Raw genomic sequence first — 13149 nt, 5'->3', positions numbered from 1 at the left:
GCTACGGAGACGGGGTTTGCTATGTCGAGACAATGAATCTCGATGGAGAAACTAATCTAAAGTTAAAGCACGCCTTGGATGCAACGTCTCATCTTCAAGATGAAAAACCTATCCAGAGGTTCAGGGCTATGGTTAAATGTGAGGATCCTAATGAAAACTTATACTCATTTATTGGAAACTTGCACTATGAGGGTAAAGAATATCCTCTTTCCTTGCAGCAGATCCTTTTAAGAGACTCTAAGCTGAAGAACACTGATCATATCTTTGGTGTTGTAATCTTCACCGGCCACGATACAAAAGTGATGCAGAATTCCACTGATCCTCCATCCAAGAGAAGCAAAATTGAGAGAAAAATGGATAAGATTATATACATCCTCTTCAGTACCTTGATTTTCATATCCTTTATTGGTTCTGTCTATTTTGGTGTTGAGACTAAAAGGGATACCAGCGGTCGCAGGTATCGAAGATGGTATGTTCGTCCCGACAGTACAACGGTCTTTTATGATCCGAGAAGTGCTACACTTTCTGCTCTTCTCCACTTTTTAACTGCTCTTATGTTGTTTGGATATCTTATTCCTATATCACTTTATGTGTCCATAGAACTTGTGAAAGTTCTTCAGAGTGTTTTCATCAACCGAGATCAGGAAATGTATTATGAGGAAATGGATAGGCCGGCTCGTGCTCGCACCTCTAATTTGAATGAGGAACTTGGTCAGGTTGATACTATATTATCTGACAAAACCGGTACTTTGACATGTAACTCGATGGAGTTTGTCAAATGTTCCATAGGAGGCATTCGATATGGCCGAGGTATGACAGAAGTGGAGAAGGCACTTGCAAGGAGAGGGAAAAATGTGGAGTCTCAAGTTGATGAAGCATCATGCGATTTTTCGGGCCAGGATAGTGACGTGGAGGACTCTCGGCCGCCAGTTAAGGGCTTTAACTTTAGAGATGAACGAATAATGAATGGGAAATGGGTTAATGAACCACAATCAGACATCATACAGAAGTTCTTTCGAGTTTTAGCTATTTGTCATACTGCTATTCCAGATGTAGATCAAGGGTCAGGAGAAATTTCTTATGAAGCTGAGTCACCAGATGAGGCGGCTTTTGTCATAGCTGCGAAGGAACTTGGTTTCGAGCTTTTCGCTAGGACACAAACAAGCATATCATTGCATGAATTAAACTACAAAACTGGAAAAAAGGTTGACAGGTTGGCTAGCTTCTTTTACTAATTTCAATGGTCAAAATCATCACCTTAAGTTTGATCTGGTTTCTAATTAAAAATAAATTTATAATATGGCTTTTGAAGTTATAATGTATAACTATTCAAACTTTTTCTGGCACAATTTTGTTCTTTTTCAAAATTGTGTTTAACTTACTGTGCAATCATCTGATTTTGATGAGCAGAGTGTACCAGCTTCTGCATGTCCTAGAGTTCAGCAGTTCCCGCAAGAGAATGTCGGTGATAGTGAGGAATGAGGAAAATCAGTTGTTGCTCTTATGCAAGGGTGCAGACAGGTTTTTATCAATATCCTCTATTTTTTTATTATTATTATTGTTATTATTAGAGTTCTGGGTAGTAAGTTGCATGTGGTGATGCTAAATTTTGCATTTATCCTGCATGTATTCAGTGTAATGTTTGAAAGGCTGTCTGAAAAAGGAAGACAATATGAGGCCGAAACCAAAGAACATATCAAACAGTATGCCGAAGCAGGCTTAAGAACTCTGGTAATCACATACCGTGAACTTGATGAAGAAGAATATAAGTTATGGGAAGTAGAGTTTTCAAAGGCCAAAACATCTGTTGGAGCAGACCGAGATGCATTGGTCGATGCCGCTGCTGATAAGATGGAAAGAAATTTGATACTTCTTGGGTCTACAGCAGTTGAGGATAGACTGCAAAAGGGCGTAAGTATAGATTTCCAAACTTTCTTTAACCTTTATGGTGAAAACTCATATGCAGTTGTTTTCATGTGAAGTTGATAGTTGAAAACCATTAGATGGTTTACATATTTGACTAAATTGTCATCTAACAGTTTTGAAGACAACTGTATGTGAGTTTCCATCTTATCTTGTTCAAACTTACTTGGGAAATACTTCTTGGATCTACAGACGATGAAGTTCGCTTTGTCTATTTGGAAGTGCAGGTTCCTGAATGTATTGAAAGGCTTGCTAAGGCAGGAATCAAGTTATGGGTGTTGACTGGGGACAAGATGGAAACAGCAGTCAATATAGGGTATTATGAAATACTACTTTTCGATTTTGTTTATATCTTCGATGCATGAAGTTTACACTATTTTGTTTTCCTTTGAACAGATATGCCTGCGGGTTACTTAGGCAAGACATGAAGCAGATAGTGATCACTCTTGATTCACCTAATATTATAGCACTTGAAAAGCAAGGGGATAAGGATGCTCTTAAAAAGGTAAATGAGCTTGAAAGTTTTTCGCAGTTGATTTTTCTCTTAATGTTGTAGCTTTTTGTATGATTAGGAATCTCTTGAAAGCATTAAGAAGCAAATTGGAGAGGGAATAAAGCAAATCAAGTTTGTGAAAGAGAGTACTAGTACAGATAAAGAGAGTTCTTCTTCATTCGGATTGATAATTGATGGGAAGTCTTTGGATTATTCGCTTAACAAGAACTTGGAGAATTCCTTCTTTGAGTTGGCAACTAGTTGTGCTTCCGTCATATGTTGCCGATCATCACCCAAACAGAAAGCTCGTGTAAGTATTATGAACATGCAATTTGAATTTCCATGGCATGCAAATAATGTAGTCTAGTAAAGAGTTGTTGGTGTTTCGAGTTGTGAAACGTTATAATCACATGATCCGAAATAATGCAGGTTACAAAAATGGTAAAATTAGGAACTGGGCAGACAACATTATCCATCGGCGACGGGGCAAATGATGTCGGCATGCTTCAGGAGGCTGATATTGGAGTTGGCATTAATGGTGCTGAAGGGATGCAGGTCCAAATATACATTTGCTGACATACCAATGAATGTCTCATAATATAATGTTTAATCAATTTCTAATGAATGAATGAGAAACATTTTATTGTTTTCTACAGGCTGTAATGGCAAGTGATTTTGCAATAGCCCAATTCCGTTTTCTGGAGCGTTTGTTGTTGGTGCATGGCCACTGGTGTTATAGGCGAATATCAATGATGGTAAAACCATGCATCCATCTAACTATTGTTGTGAATGCATTTAACTGCGATGTCCAAACCAACTTGGATTGGTTGATTGGTTAGCTCACTCGTCCGCTTAAACAAGTGTTAGGAATTCGAATTCCGCTTGTATATGCAGCAATTCATTGACCATCTTAGATCTATAACAGATTAATCTTTAGTCTGACAGATAAAAAAGACTGATTCCTGTTGTTGGCATATGAACTTAGGAACCATCATTGACAAAAAGCTTCTTCCCTGATAACTTGTTTTCATTTGTTAAATGCAGATATGCTATTTCTTCTATAAAAATATTGCATTTGGATTCACCTTATTTTGGTTCGAGGCGTATGCTTCGTTCTCCGGCCAAGCTGCGTACAATGATTGGTACATGTCATTCTACAATGTCTTCTTCACTTCACTTCCAGTTATTGCTCTCGGTGTTTTCGATCAAGATGTTTCTGCTAAACTTTGCTTAAAGGTACCAAATTGTCATTCATTTAGTTCCTTATGTTCATATCAATGAGTGTATTTGCTGAAATCTTTTTCAATCAATGTTTAAAGAGACTATGATCTACCATGTATCTATGGTTCCTGACTTACTGGTTTCTTTTGTTGGGTCCAATTTAAAGAGACTAATTTTCATGCTCTAAATTTTACATTATCATTCAATAGGAATCAAAAGGAATTGCCAACATGGTCCATTTTTATGTAACTATCCGTCACGATATGGCGTCAATTCCCATGATTTCGATGTGTTAGTGAATGAAAATCAGTATCTTAGTTTAAGTTAGTTGATTCAGTTGGTAGTTAAGGAACCCTTTGCTAACCATCCTCTCAATCTCTTTCTTACAGTATCCTTTTCTATATCTAGAGGGAGTAGAGGACACCCTCTTCAGCTGGCCGCGCATTATCGGCTGGATGGTTAACGGAGTCCTTAGCTCCTTAGCCATATTCTTCTTGACTGCAAACTCTGTCATGACTCAGGCCTTCAGAAGGGATGGTCAAGTGGTCGATTTCGAGATACTCGGCGTCACGATGTACACGTGTGTAGTGTGGACCGTGAATTGCCAAATGGCGCTTTCCATCAATTACTTCACTTGGATCCAGCATTTTTTCATCTGGGGCAGCATTGCATTCTGGTACGTATTCGTGCTGGTTTACGGCTACCTCTCGCCGGAAATATCGACGACGGCTCACATGGTGTTTGTGGAAGCTTGTGCTCCAAGTTTGCTATATTGGCTAGTTACCCTTTTGGTGGTTGTGTGTGCTCTTCTACCTTATTTTTGCTATAGATCATTCCAAAGTAGGTTTCTACCAATGTATCATGATATTATTCAGAGAAAACAAGTTGAAGGTTCTGATATTGAGATATGTGATGAGGTTCCTAAACAAGTCCATGGAAAACTAATACATCTAAGAGAGAGATTGAAGCAAAGGGAACTATGAAATGGATTTAGTTTCTAAGCTCATGTTATTGTTGGAGCTTTTTTTTTCACTCATTTTTTCCTCCCTCTTTGAAATTCCTATTGTTTAAAAATTTGTATAGTGAGGATTTGTGTAGCAATCACAATCACCTGATGTAGATTAGTTATGTAAAGTATTGTATCATAGTCTTTTGTATTTGTTAATGGAATCAAACAAAACATGTTCTACGTTGTATTTTTTGGTGTATATGACTTACTATATTAACACAAGATATTGTTTATGTCTTGTTAGTTTGCCATGTTGATTGAAAGATGTAACAGAGAAAGTTTGCTGTCAACATATGCAAAAAGTCAACCATGATTATTCTCTATTATTTACTATCTTGCCATCAAGTTGGAAATATTAGGAAGTGTGATTTCTTAGAGTATATTTTTTAAACAAGACAAAAAAATGCGTGAAAAAATGTAGGTAGATTATAAAATTCTAACAATCCAATTTTTAGTATGTTTATTAGATCATATTGAAAACTGAGTGTTATTAACTTATTTTCTTAATTATTATTTATTATTTAATAAATATGAATCGATTTACGGATAATTTTTTTTTTTTGTTTAAAAACGTTAAGTCATTAATATAGAAATATACATTACAAAGTTATAGAAGGCTAGCAAATAAAGCATATAATATCAATAATATAGTTAATCATCTCAATATATATAAGACTCAAGTTTACAATCATACGTCGTTAACATCGTATGGATCTAGTGAGAACACTCATAGCATAGCTCGATAATATTTATTTACATATGTACATATGACATCCCAGATATTCACCTGTCCAAAAAATTTTTAAATTGATACCCAAGCTAGCCTAATTCTTTCTATAATCATAGTCTCTTCTAAGATCACAAAAATTAGTGAAAGACAGTTTAGGTCTTCAAATATGATTACATAGGGTGTTGACAAAACAACAGCAACTATATAGTCCTTCTTTTGGTCCTTCTCTCTGACGGGTCGTGGAGTATATACACGCGGTTGAGATCGGGGTCTTTGTAAGCAAAAACTTCTAGTACATCATAGAAAGGTTCTCCTGTCTCCATCTATAACGTGGAAAGATGGGGTAAAAACTGAAGAGTCCTTAGTAGGTTTGGGGTAGTTAATTAGGTTCATTTTATGTTATATTTAACCAACAGCAATAAACCGCATAATACAAAAAATTTTAACAAACCAAAAATACAGAGAACAATCAATCAGAAAGTACACATGCACAGTCACAACAAACCACCGAATACAGATAAATCATGTGAGAATACAAGAAGGCTAAGAGCAAACTTTGGGAGTAAAATAAGGTTTGCAAGGAGTTTTAATAGGAGAGAACTTGTAGAAAATTTTCATAGGAGGATTTTATTCTTGTTCATTGAAACTATAGTATAGATGATGCTATATATATTTCTATAGCATTGTAATTAAAACATCATCAAAAAATAAGAAAGAAAATTAATTCACATCATATTTTCTTATATTGGCTTTGTTATAGTTAGTGCATTATTGTGGGTAGTGTTCAATTTCATATTACTTTGTATCTATTAGAAGTCCAAATTCCGATGCAAACTCAACGATTGATATCAAGAGCCAATATTATATTATTCATTATTTGAGTGGTAAAATTCAAGTTTGAATACAATGACTTCTACTGACTAAAACCCCAAAGTGGTTCCTGAGATTAGGCGAGTTAACCATAATTGTCCTTGACTTTCAAAATTTTCTAATAGTATCCCTCACATTCAGCTCCGGGACCCATAGTTGTCCTGCGACCCTTTCCGGCGCACAGTCAGCAAACGGAGTAATGATCTGGCACCTCCCATGCCATGCTGGAGCCAGCAACGGCTAGCTGACGTGGCAAATCTTAATTTTCTATCCAGCACAGTCAGCTAGCCGTTGTTGGCTCCAGCATGGGATGGGAGGTGCCAGATCATTACTCCGTTTGCTAACTGTGCGCCGGAAAGGGTCGCAGGACAACTATGGGTCCCAGAGCTGAATGTGAGGGATACTATTAGGGAATTTTAAAAGTCAAGGACGATTATGGGTAACTCGCCCAATCTCAGGGACCACTTTGGGGTTTTAGTCAACTTCTACTAGTAAAAATGTCAAGGTAGGCAAATGTGAAATCAAGAAGTTTAATGGAAAAATGATTTTTCTATTGGAGGATGCAGATGAAAAATATGCTTATATAACAGAAATTGCACAAGGCACTGGCGAAAAAAGAGAAAAAGTAGAGAATATGAAGGATGAGAATTAGGAAGAATTAGATATTAAAGCGTGGGCTGCGATAATCTTATGCTTTGAGAGGGATGCTGCTTTCTTGGAAGAAGCAATTGCAGCAGGCGTCTGATTAAAGTTAGAGAGTAACTTCATCACAAAGACTCTAACTAACAGGATCTACTTAAAATCCAAATTGTATACATGCAAGATGGAGGAAGGCACCTCAATCCAAGAATATATCAATAAGTTTGATAAGATTATATCAAACTTAAAGGATATAGATGTGAAGATTGATGATGAGGATCAAGCACTCATATTATTACTTTCATTACCGAAGTCCTATGAAAATCTGGTGCAGACTTTGATGCTGGTGGGTGACACTCTAGCCATGAATGAGACGAGGGCATCACTTTTAGCGGATAATCTACGTAAGGTTGCTACGAGTGTAATGTCGTCTTCAAATGGAAGAGAGTATAATGATCAAGCACAAGGATTATTTGCAGCTAGAGGGAGGAGTAATGAAAGAGGAAAAGGTAAGCGTGGAAAGTCTAGGCTAAAATCTATACCTCACGCGGAGAGAACATGCTTTAAATATGGTGAGTCTGGACATTTTAAAGCAAATTGCCCAAATAAGAAGATAAATTCCAAGAAACAGAACAATGACAACTCAAAAGAAAAACAAGAAGCAAGTTATGTCTCAAATGATGATGAAGATTGTTACTGTGTAATAGATGATTCTTACGAGATATCCGGTAAGTGGATGCTTGATTCTGGAGCTTCTCACCATATGTGTCCAAATAGGAAGTGGTTTACTACCTATCAATGGTGGCATAGTTTTGATGGGCAACAATCATGCTTGCAAAATTGTAGGGGTAGATACTATAAGAATCAAGATGCATGATTGAGTTATAAGAACCTTGAAGGATGTGAAATATATTCCTGACTTGTGAAAAAATTTGATCTCTATAGGTTTGTTAGAGAAAAATGGTTGCAAAATTGTTGCTGAAAATGGGATTTTAAAAATTGTTCGTGGTTCTTTAGTAATGATGAAGGGGGTTCGTCATGGTAATCTTTATCCTCTTTTGGGGACAACTGTTACAGGTGAGCTAGCAGTTGGAATCTGTGGAAGTAAAGACTAAACAGACTGCATGAGGATTTGACACATGAGGCTTGGGCATATGTCGAGAAAGGGTCTATTATTGCTTAGCGGAAGAGGTTTGCTGAAAAATATGAAGAAACCATAAATTGAGTTTTGTGAACACTGTGTATATGGAAAGGCACACAGGGTGAAGTTTTCTACAAGCAAACACAAAAGCAGAGGATTGTTAGACTATGTGCATACTGATGTTTGGAGTCCGGCTAAAGTTACTTCAATTCCAAGTGTGGTTTCAGGTACTTTGTTACGTTTGTTGATGATTATGCAAGGTATGCTTGGGTTTACTTCCTCAAGCATAAGAATGAGATATTTCGATACTTTAAGCGGTGGAGAGCAATGGTTGAAAACAGAACAAGTGGGAAGCTAAAAACTCTGCGATCTGATAATGGCACAGAGTATACGGATGGAGCTTTCAAGGAGTTCTGTGATCAGGAAGACATTGTGAGACACTGGACAGTTAGAGACACACCACAACATAATGGAGTCGTGGAAAGACTGAATCGTACACTACTTGAGAAGGCAAGGTGTATGCGCTCTAATTTTGGGTTAGGCAGAGAATGATGGGCTGAGTCAGTTGCTACAGCATGCTACATAGTGAATCGATCTCCACATTCTTCTTTAGATGGAGACACACCTCATAAGGTGTGATTAGGGGAACATACAGATTACGAGAAACTCAGAGTCTTTAGATGCACGACTTATTATCATGTCAAAAACAATAAATTTGATGAAAGAGCTAAGAAGGTAATCTTTTTGGAGTATCCAAGAGGGGTTTAAGACTATCGTCTTTGGAGCGTAAGTGATTCTAAGTTTGTAATCAGTAGGAATGTGACCTTTAATGAAAGATCCATGGTAGCTTTGTCTAAAGTTATGACGCCAGATGATGGTGATGTTGGAAAAACTATAAACACTCAAGTGATGGAGATAGAGTCTAAAAACCAATCAATAGACTCTAGTCCTGTTCAGGTGGAGCATCTTAATGCTACTCATGAAGATGAGGAGGACGATGAACTTGATCATGAAGAGATTCAGCGAAAAAATACACATGTATTACAATAACAACAACAGAATTCTTTGGCATTCATTAGGCCAAAGAGGAATTACAAACTCGTACAGAAGCTTAGGCCAGACAAGCCTCTGAGGCATTATCGACAGTTAAATTTGGTAGAGTATGCACTCTCGGTGGAGGATGATGAGCCAGTCACCTTCAAACAAGCTATCATGAACAAGGATAGTGAGACCTGGTTAGTTGCTATGGAAGAAGAGATGCAGTCTCTTCATAAAAATAAGACATGGGAGGTGGTCACATTCCCCGTGAAAAAGACTGCTATTCGTTGTAAGTGGGTGTATAAAAAAAAGAAGATCTTACTAAATCGGAATGGTACAAGATTCAAGGCTAGGTTAGTGACCAAAGGATTCATACAGAAAGAAGGAGTTGAGTATAATGAGATATTTTCTCCTGTGGTTAAACACACTTCCATTCGGATGCTTTTAAGTCTTGTAGCTCATGGCGATCTTGAGTTAGAACAACTAGATATGAAGACATCGTTCTTACACGGTGATTTAGAGGACGAAATTTACATGTATCAACCTGAGGGTTTCAAGGTTGAGGGTAAAGAAGGTCAAGTTTGTCGCTTGAGAAAGTTGCTTTATGGATTAAAACAATCTCCTCGGCAGTGGTACATGTGATTTGATTTCTTTATTTTAAAACAAGGTTTCTTTAGAAGTAACTATGATTGTTGTGTATACATTCGTAAGCTTCCTAGAGGTAATTATATCTATCTTTTATTGTATGTGGATGAGATGCTCATTACTTCCAAGAGTAAGGTGGAGATAGATAAGTTAAAGTTTCAACTTGGTGAAGAGTTTGAAACAAAAGATTTGGGTGCTACGAGAAAAATTTTAGGCATGGAAATTAGAAGAGAGAGATCAAGTCGAAAATTGTTCCTAAGTCAAAAAAACTACATTGAACGGGTTATCGAAAGGTTTGGGATGAAAAATGCTAAGTCGGTGGTGACTCCATTGGCTCCACATTTTAGGCTCTCAGGTAAACAATCTCCTACAACAGCAGAAGATAAGGCTTACATGGACAATGTACCTTACGCAAGTGCTGTAGGCAGCCTAATGTACGCTATAGCATGCACATGCCTAGACATTTCACAAGCAGTCAGTGTTGTTAGCAGGTTTATGACAAACCCAGAAAAGACACACTGAAAAGCAGTCAAGTGGATATTAAGATACTTGAAGGGTACCATTGGCATAGGTTTATGCTTTGGTGGTAAATCATCATGTCAAATTAGCAGTTTTGTTGATTCTGATTATGCTGGTGATCTAGACCGACGATGATCTACAACTAGTTATGTATATAAAATATATGGTGCTCCGGTTAGTTGACGATCGATGTTACAAGATACAGTGACACTATCTACTACAGAGGCTGAGTACATGACAATAGCAGAAGGGGTGAAGGAGGCATTGTGGTTAAGGAGTCTTCTAGATGATTTGAGTCTTAAGCAAGATTGTGTGAATCTTAGTTATGATAGTCAAAGTGCGATTCATTTGGCTAAAATCAGGTTCATCATGCTCGTACTAAGCATATTGATATTAGGTATCACTTTGTGCGTGATGTTATAGAGAAAGGTGACATTTCTCTCGTGAAGGTACACACAAATGAAAACCCATCAAACATGTTGACTAAAGTAGTGTTGGGAAACAAATTCTAGCATTGCTTGGATTTGCTCAACATTATTCCATGTTAAGTATTGCATGGCGAATAAAGGAACTACGTTTCGTTTGATCCTAGTAAAGGGTATGTAGGCAGTCATTGTTAAGATGATGCAACCGGATACGACTACTACAATTTGTTCGTTTAAAATTTGAATCAGTTTTTTAAATTGTGCCTGAGGTAGAGAATTGTGAGAATAAAAGAAGGCTAAGAGCAAACTTAGGGAGTAAAATAAGGTTTGCAAAGAATTTTAATAGGAGAGAACTTATAGGGAGTTTTCATAGAAGGATTTTATTCTTGTTCATTGAAATTATAACATAGATGATACTATATATATATTTTTTATAACATTGTAATTGAAACATCATTAAAAAATAAGAAAGAAAATTAATTCACATCATATTATATAGAGTAATCACATCATATTTTCTCATATTGGCTTGGTTATAGTTAGTGCATTATTGTGGACAGTGTTCAATTTCATATTACTTTGTGTCTATTAGAAGTCCAGATTCCGCTGTAGACTCAACAAAACACAAGTCAAGAAGCACACACACAATCACAGAAATACATATCACAGAGAAGTATGCGCAAACAAGTATGATGCATGTTTGTTCTATGTAGGCCATGAGTTCGTGTGTCGATTTACATCCCACAACCTGACATTACCTGAGAACAAGTCCCAGATATGACTTTCCATTGCGTACTGTACCTGCATATGTGTCGATATGGTTAAGAACACCATCAGTACGTGACCACCAGGCACCAGCAATCGTCGCAAAACTAGACGCCATAATATACGCATAATGGAAAACAGAAATCAACAGTGGGCGTCCCCCAGTTCAATAATAAATCATTACGTGAGTTTTTTCGATTTCGACAATCAATCAGTACGTGGATTTTTCCGAATTCAACAATCAATTAGTACTTGTACTAGTAGGGCTGGCAATGGGTAGGGTCAAACCCTAACCCTACCCGCATGTTAAAAATTTCATTAAAACTCTACCCTACCCTACCCGTACCCTAAATTCTAAATCCTACCCTACCCTACCCTACCCTATCCGCAGAAATATTAATTTTTTCAAAGTAAATATAAAATTCAATCATTCCAAATTTCATACATATTAATAATAAAAAAAAAAACTAATGCTCTAAATTACTAAGTTAACTAACTAGTTTAGTGATTACTTATGTATTACAAGTCATTACATAAAAGAGGTTGTGGGTTCAACTCTCACTTCTTTCTCTATATTTAATTTTTATAAAACATGTGTTATATATGGGGGCAGGTAGGGTAGGATAGGGTACACCCTAAACCCGTACCCTATCCTATCCGCAGGCATATCCGGACCAAGCTCTACCCTACCCGCAGTGGGTCGGGTAGCCTACCCTATCTGAATGGGTTGGGCCGGATTGAATACATGCGGATAGAGTATATATTGCCAGCCCTATGTACTGGAATATATATTTTTTTCATTATTTAAAACTCTTCTTTATCTTTCACCTCTTTCAATGTCTTACATACTCTTATGTCTTCTCTCGTACTTTTTTTTTATATGTTTTATGAAGAGGATTCAAAGATTCTAAGATTAGGTTGGTCTTTATAAAGTTTTTAAGAAAGATTATTGTTTACCATTTTCAGTCATATTATAATTTTTATTATAACATTACTTGAGAAAATTTTCAGCCATGTGATGATGAAATTTTTAATTAATGTCTTATGTGCATTAGGCTAAGCTTGGTGCATTATACAATATAGTCTTTAAAATACTTTTTATATGAATAATGCACTAAATTTGAAATTAGGTTCCCCTAAATGTATGATGAACTGGCTATTTGTTTATCTAACTTTGTGCAGCATAGCTATGTCCTTTCAATTAAGAGGGTAAAAAAATATTCAAGTATTTATTTATTTTTGTTAAAGTCAAGATAGTAAAGTTAGAAATATAGTTTGAGTGTTTATTTGAAATAGAGGAGAGAGATGAGAGTTCAATAGCAGATTTCAAACTCAAATCAAATAGGCAAATAATTAACTACTAAACTATAGGCTTAACAACAAGAGTCTTAAAATATTTGCCTATAACCTTGGGATATTTTTATATATCTCTAGAATTTTGTAACCATTCATTTTTTATTTTTGTTTTTATTTTTTTAAATATTGTACATTATCTACTTTTATAAATTATTCATCTTTGAACACAAAAAAGGTTTGGTCCTTGTGTCTGGGCTTAATAAATTATAGATCGTAGATCTAATCATAATTTACTAATTATCTGATTATTTATTTTGTGGATCTTCTATTTTTGGTCTGAAATTAATCCTATTACGGGAAATTTAAAAAGTTTAACTTAATCTTAACGAGTCGGGCCGGCCCATTACTGAAGTATCTACAAATTTGGGCCCTATG

The 13149-nt window shown here is 36.3% G+C and overlaps 1 protein-coding gene and 1 long non-coding RNA gene across 2 annotated transcripts in view; one reads left to right on the top strand and one right to left on the bottom strand.

Annotated features, from left to right (window-relative positions):
* The window catches only part of LOC107641349 (probable phospholipid-transporting ATPase 8), a 6853-nt gene extending 1917 nt beyond the window's left edge, over window positions 1–4936 (top strand). The window contains exons 2-11 of the mRNA XM_021103028.1: window positions 1–1213; window positions 1411–1521; window positions 1635–1911; window positions 2151–2239; window positions 2320–2428; window positions 2496–2726; window positions 2846–2971; window positions 3073–3171; window positions 3461–3652; window positions 4027–4936. The exon at window positions 1–1213 is cut by the window's left edge and continues 178 nt beyond it. Of these exons, the coding sequence (XP_020958687.1) occupies window positions 1–1213; window positions 1411–1521; window positions 1635–1911; window positions 2151–2239; window positions 2320–2428; window positions 2496–2726; window positions 2846–2971; window positions 3073–3171; window positions 3461–3652; window positions 4027–4620 (3041 nt within the window). The 3' untranslated portion in view covers window positions 4621–4936. The remainder of the gene's footprint in view (window positions 1214–1410; window positions 1522–1634; window positions 1912–2150; window positions 2240–2319; window positions 2429–2495; window positions 2727–2845; window positions 2972–3072; window positions 3172–3460; window positions 3653–4026) is intronic.
* LOC110262624 overlaps window positions 1–5825 on the bottom strand; it is an 18332-nt gene extending 12507 nt beyond the window's left edge. Inside the window, exon 1 of the long non-coding RNA XR_002347502.1 lies at window positions 5811–5825. This is a non-coding gene — a long non-coding RNA (uncharacterized LOC110262624). The remainder of the gene's footprint in view (window positions 1–5810) is intronic.

Source organism: Arachis ipaensis, chromosome B05 (assembly GCF_000816755.2).
Source record: "Arachis ipaensis cultivar K30076 chromosome B05, Araip1.1, whole genome shotgun sequence".
In the NCBI taxonomy this organism is placed as follows: Eukaryota; Viridiplantae; Streptophyta; class Magnoliopsida; order Fabales; family Fabaceae; genus Arachis; species Arachis ipaensis.
Note: the sequence above shows the minus strand (reverse complement) of the source record. Positions and strands in the feature narration are given on the sequence as shown.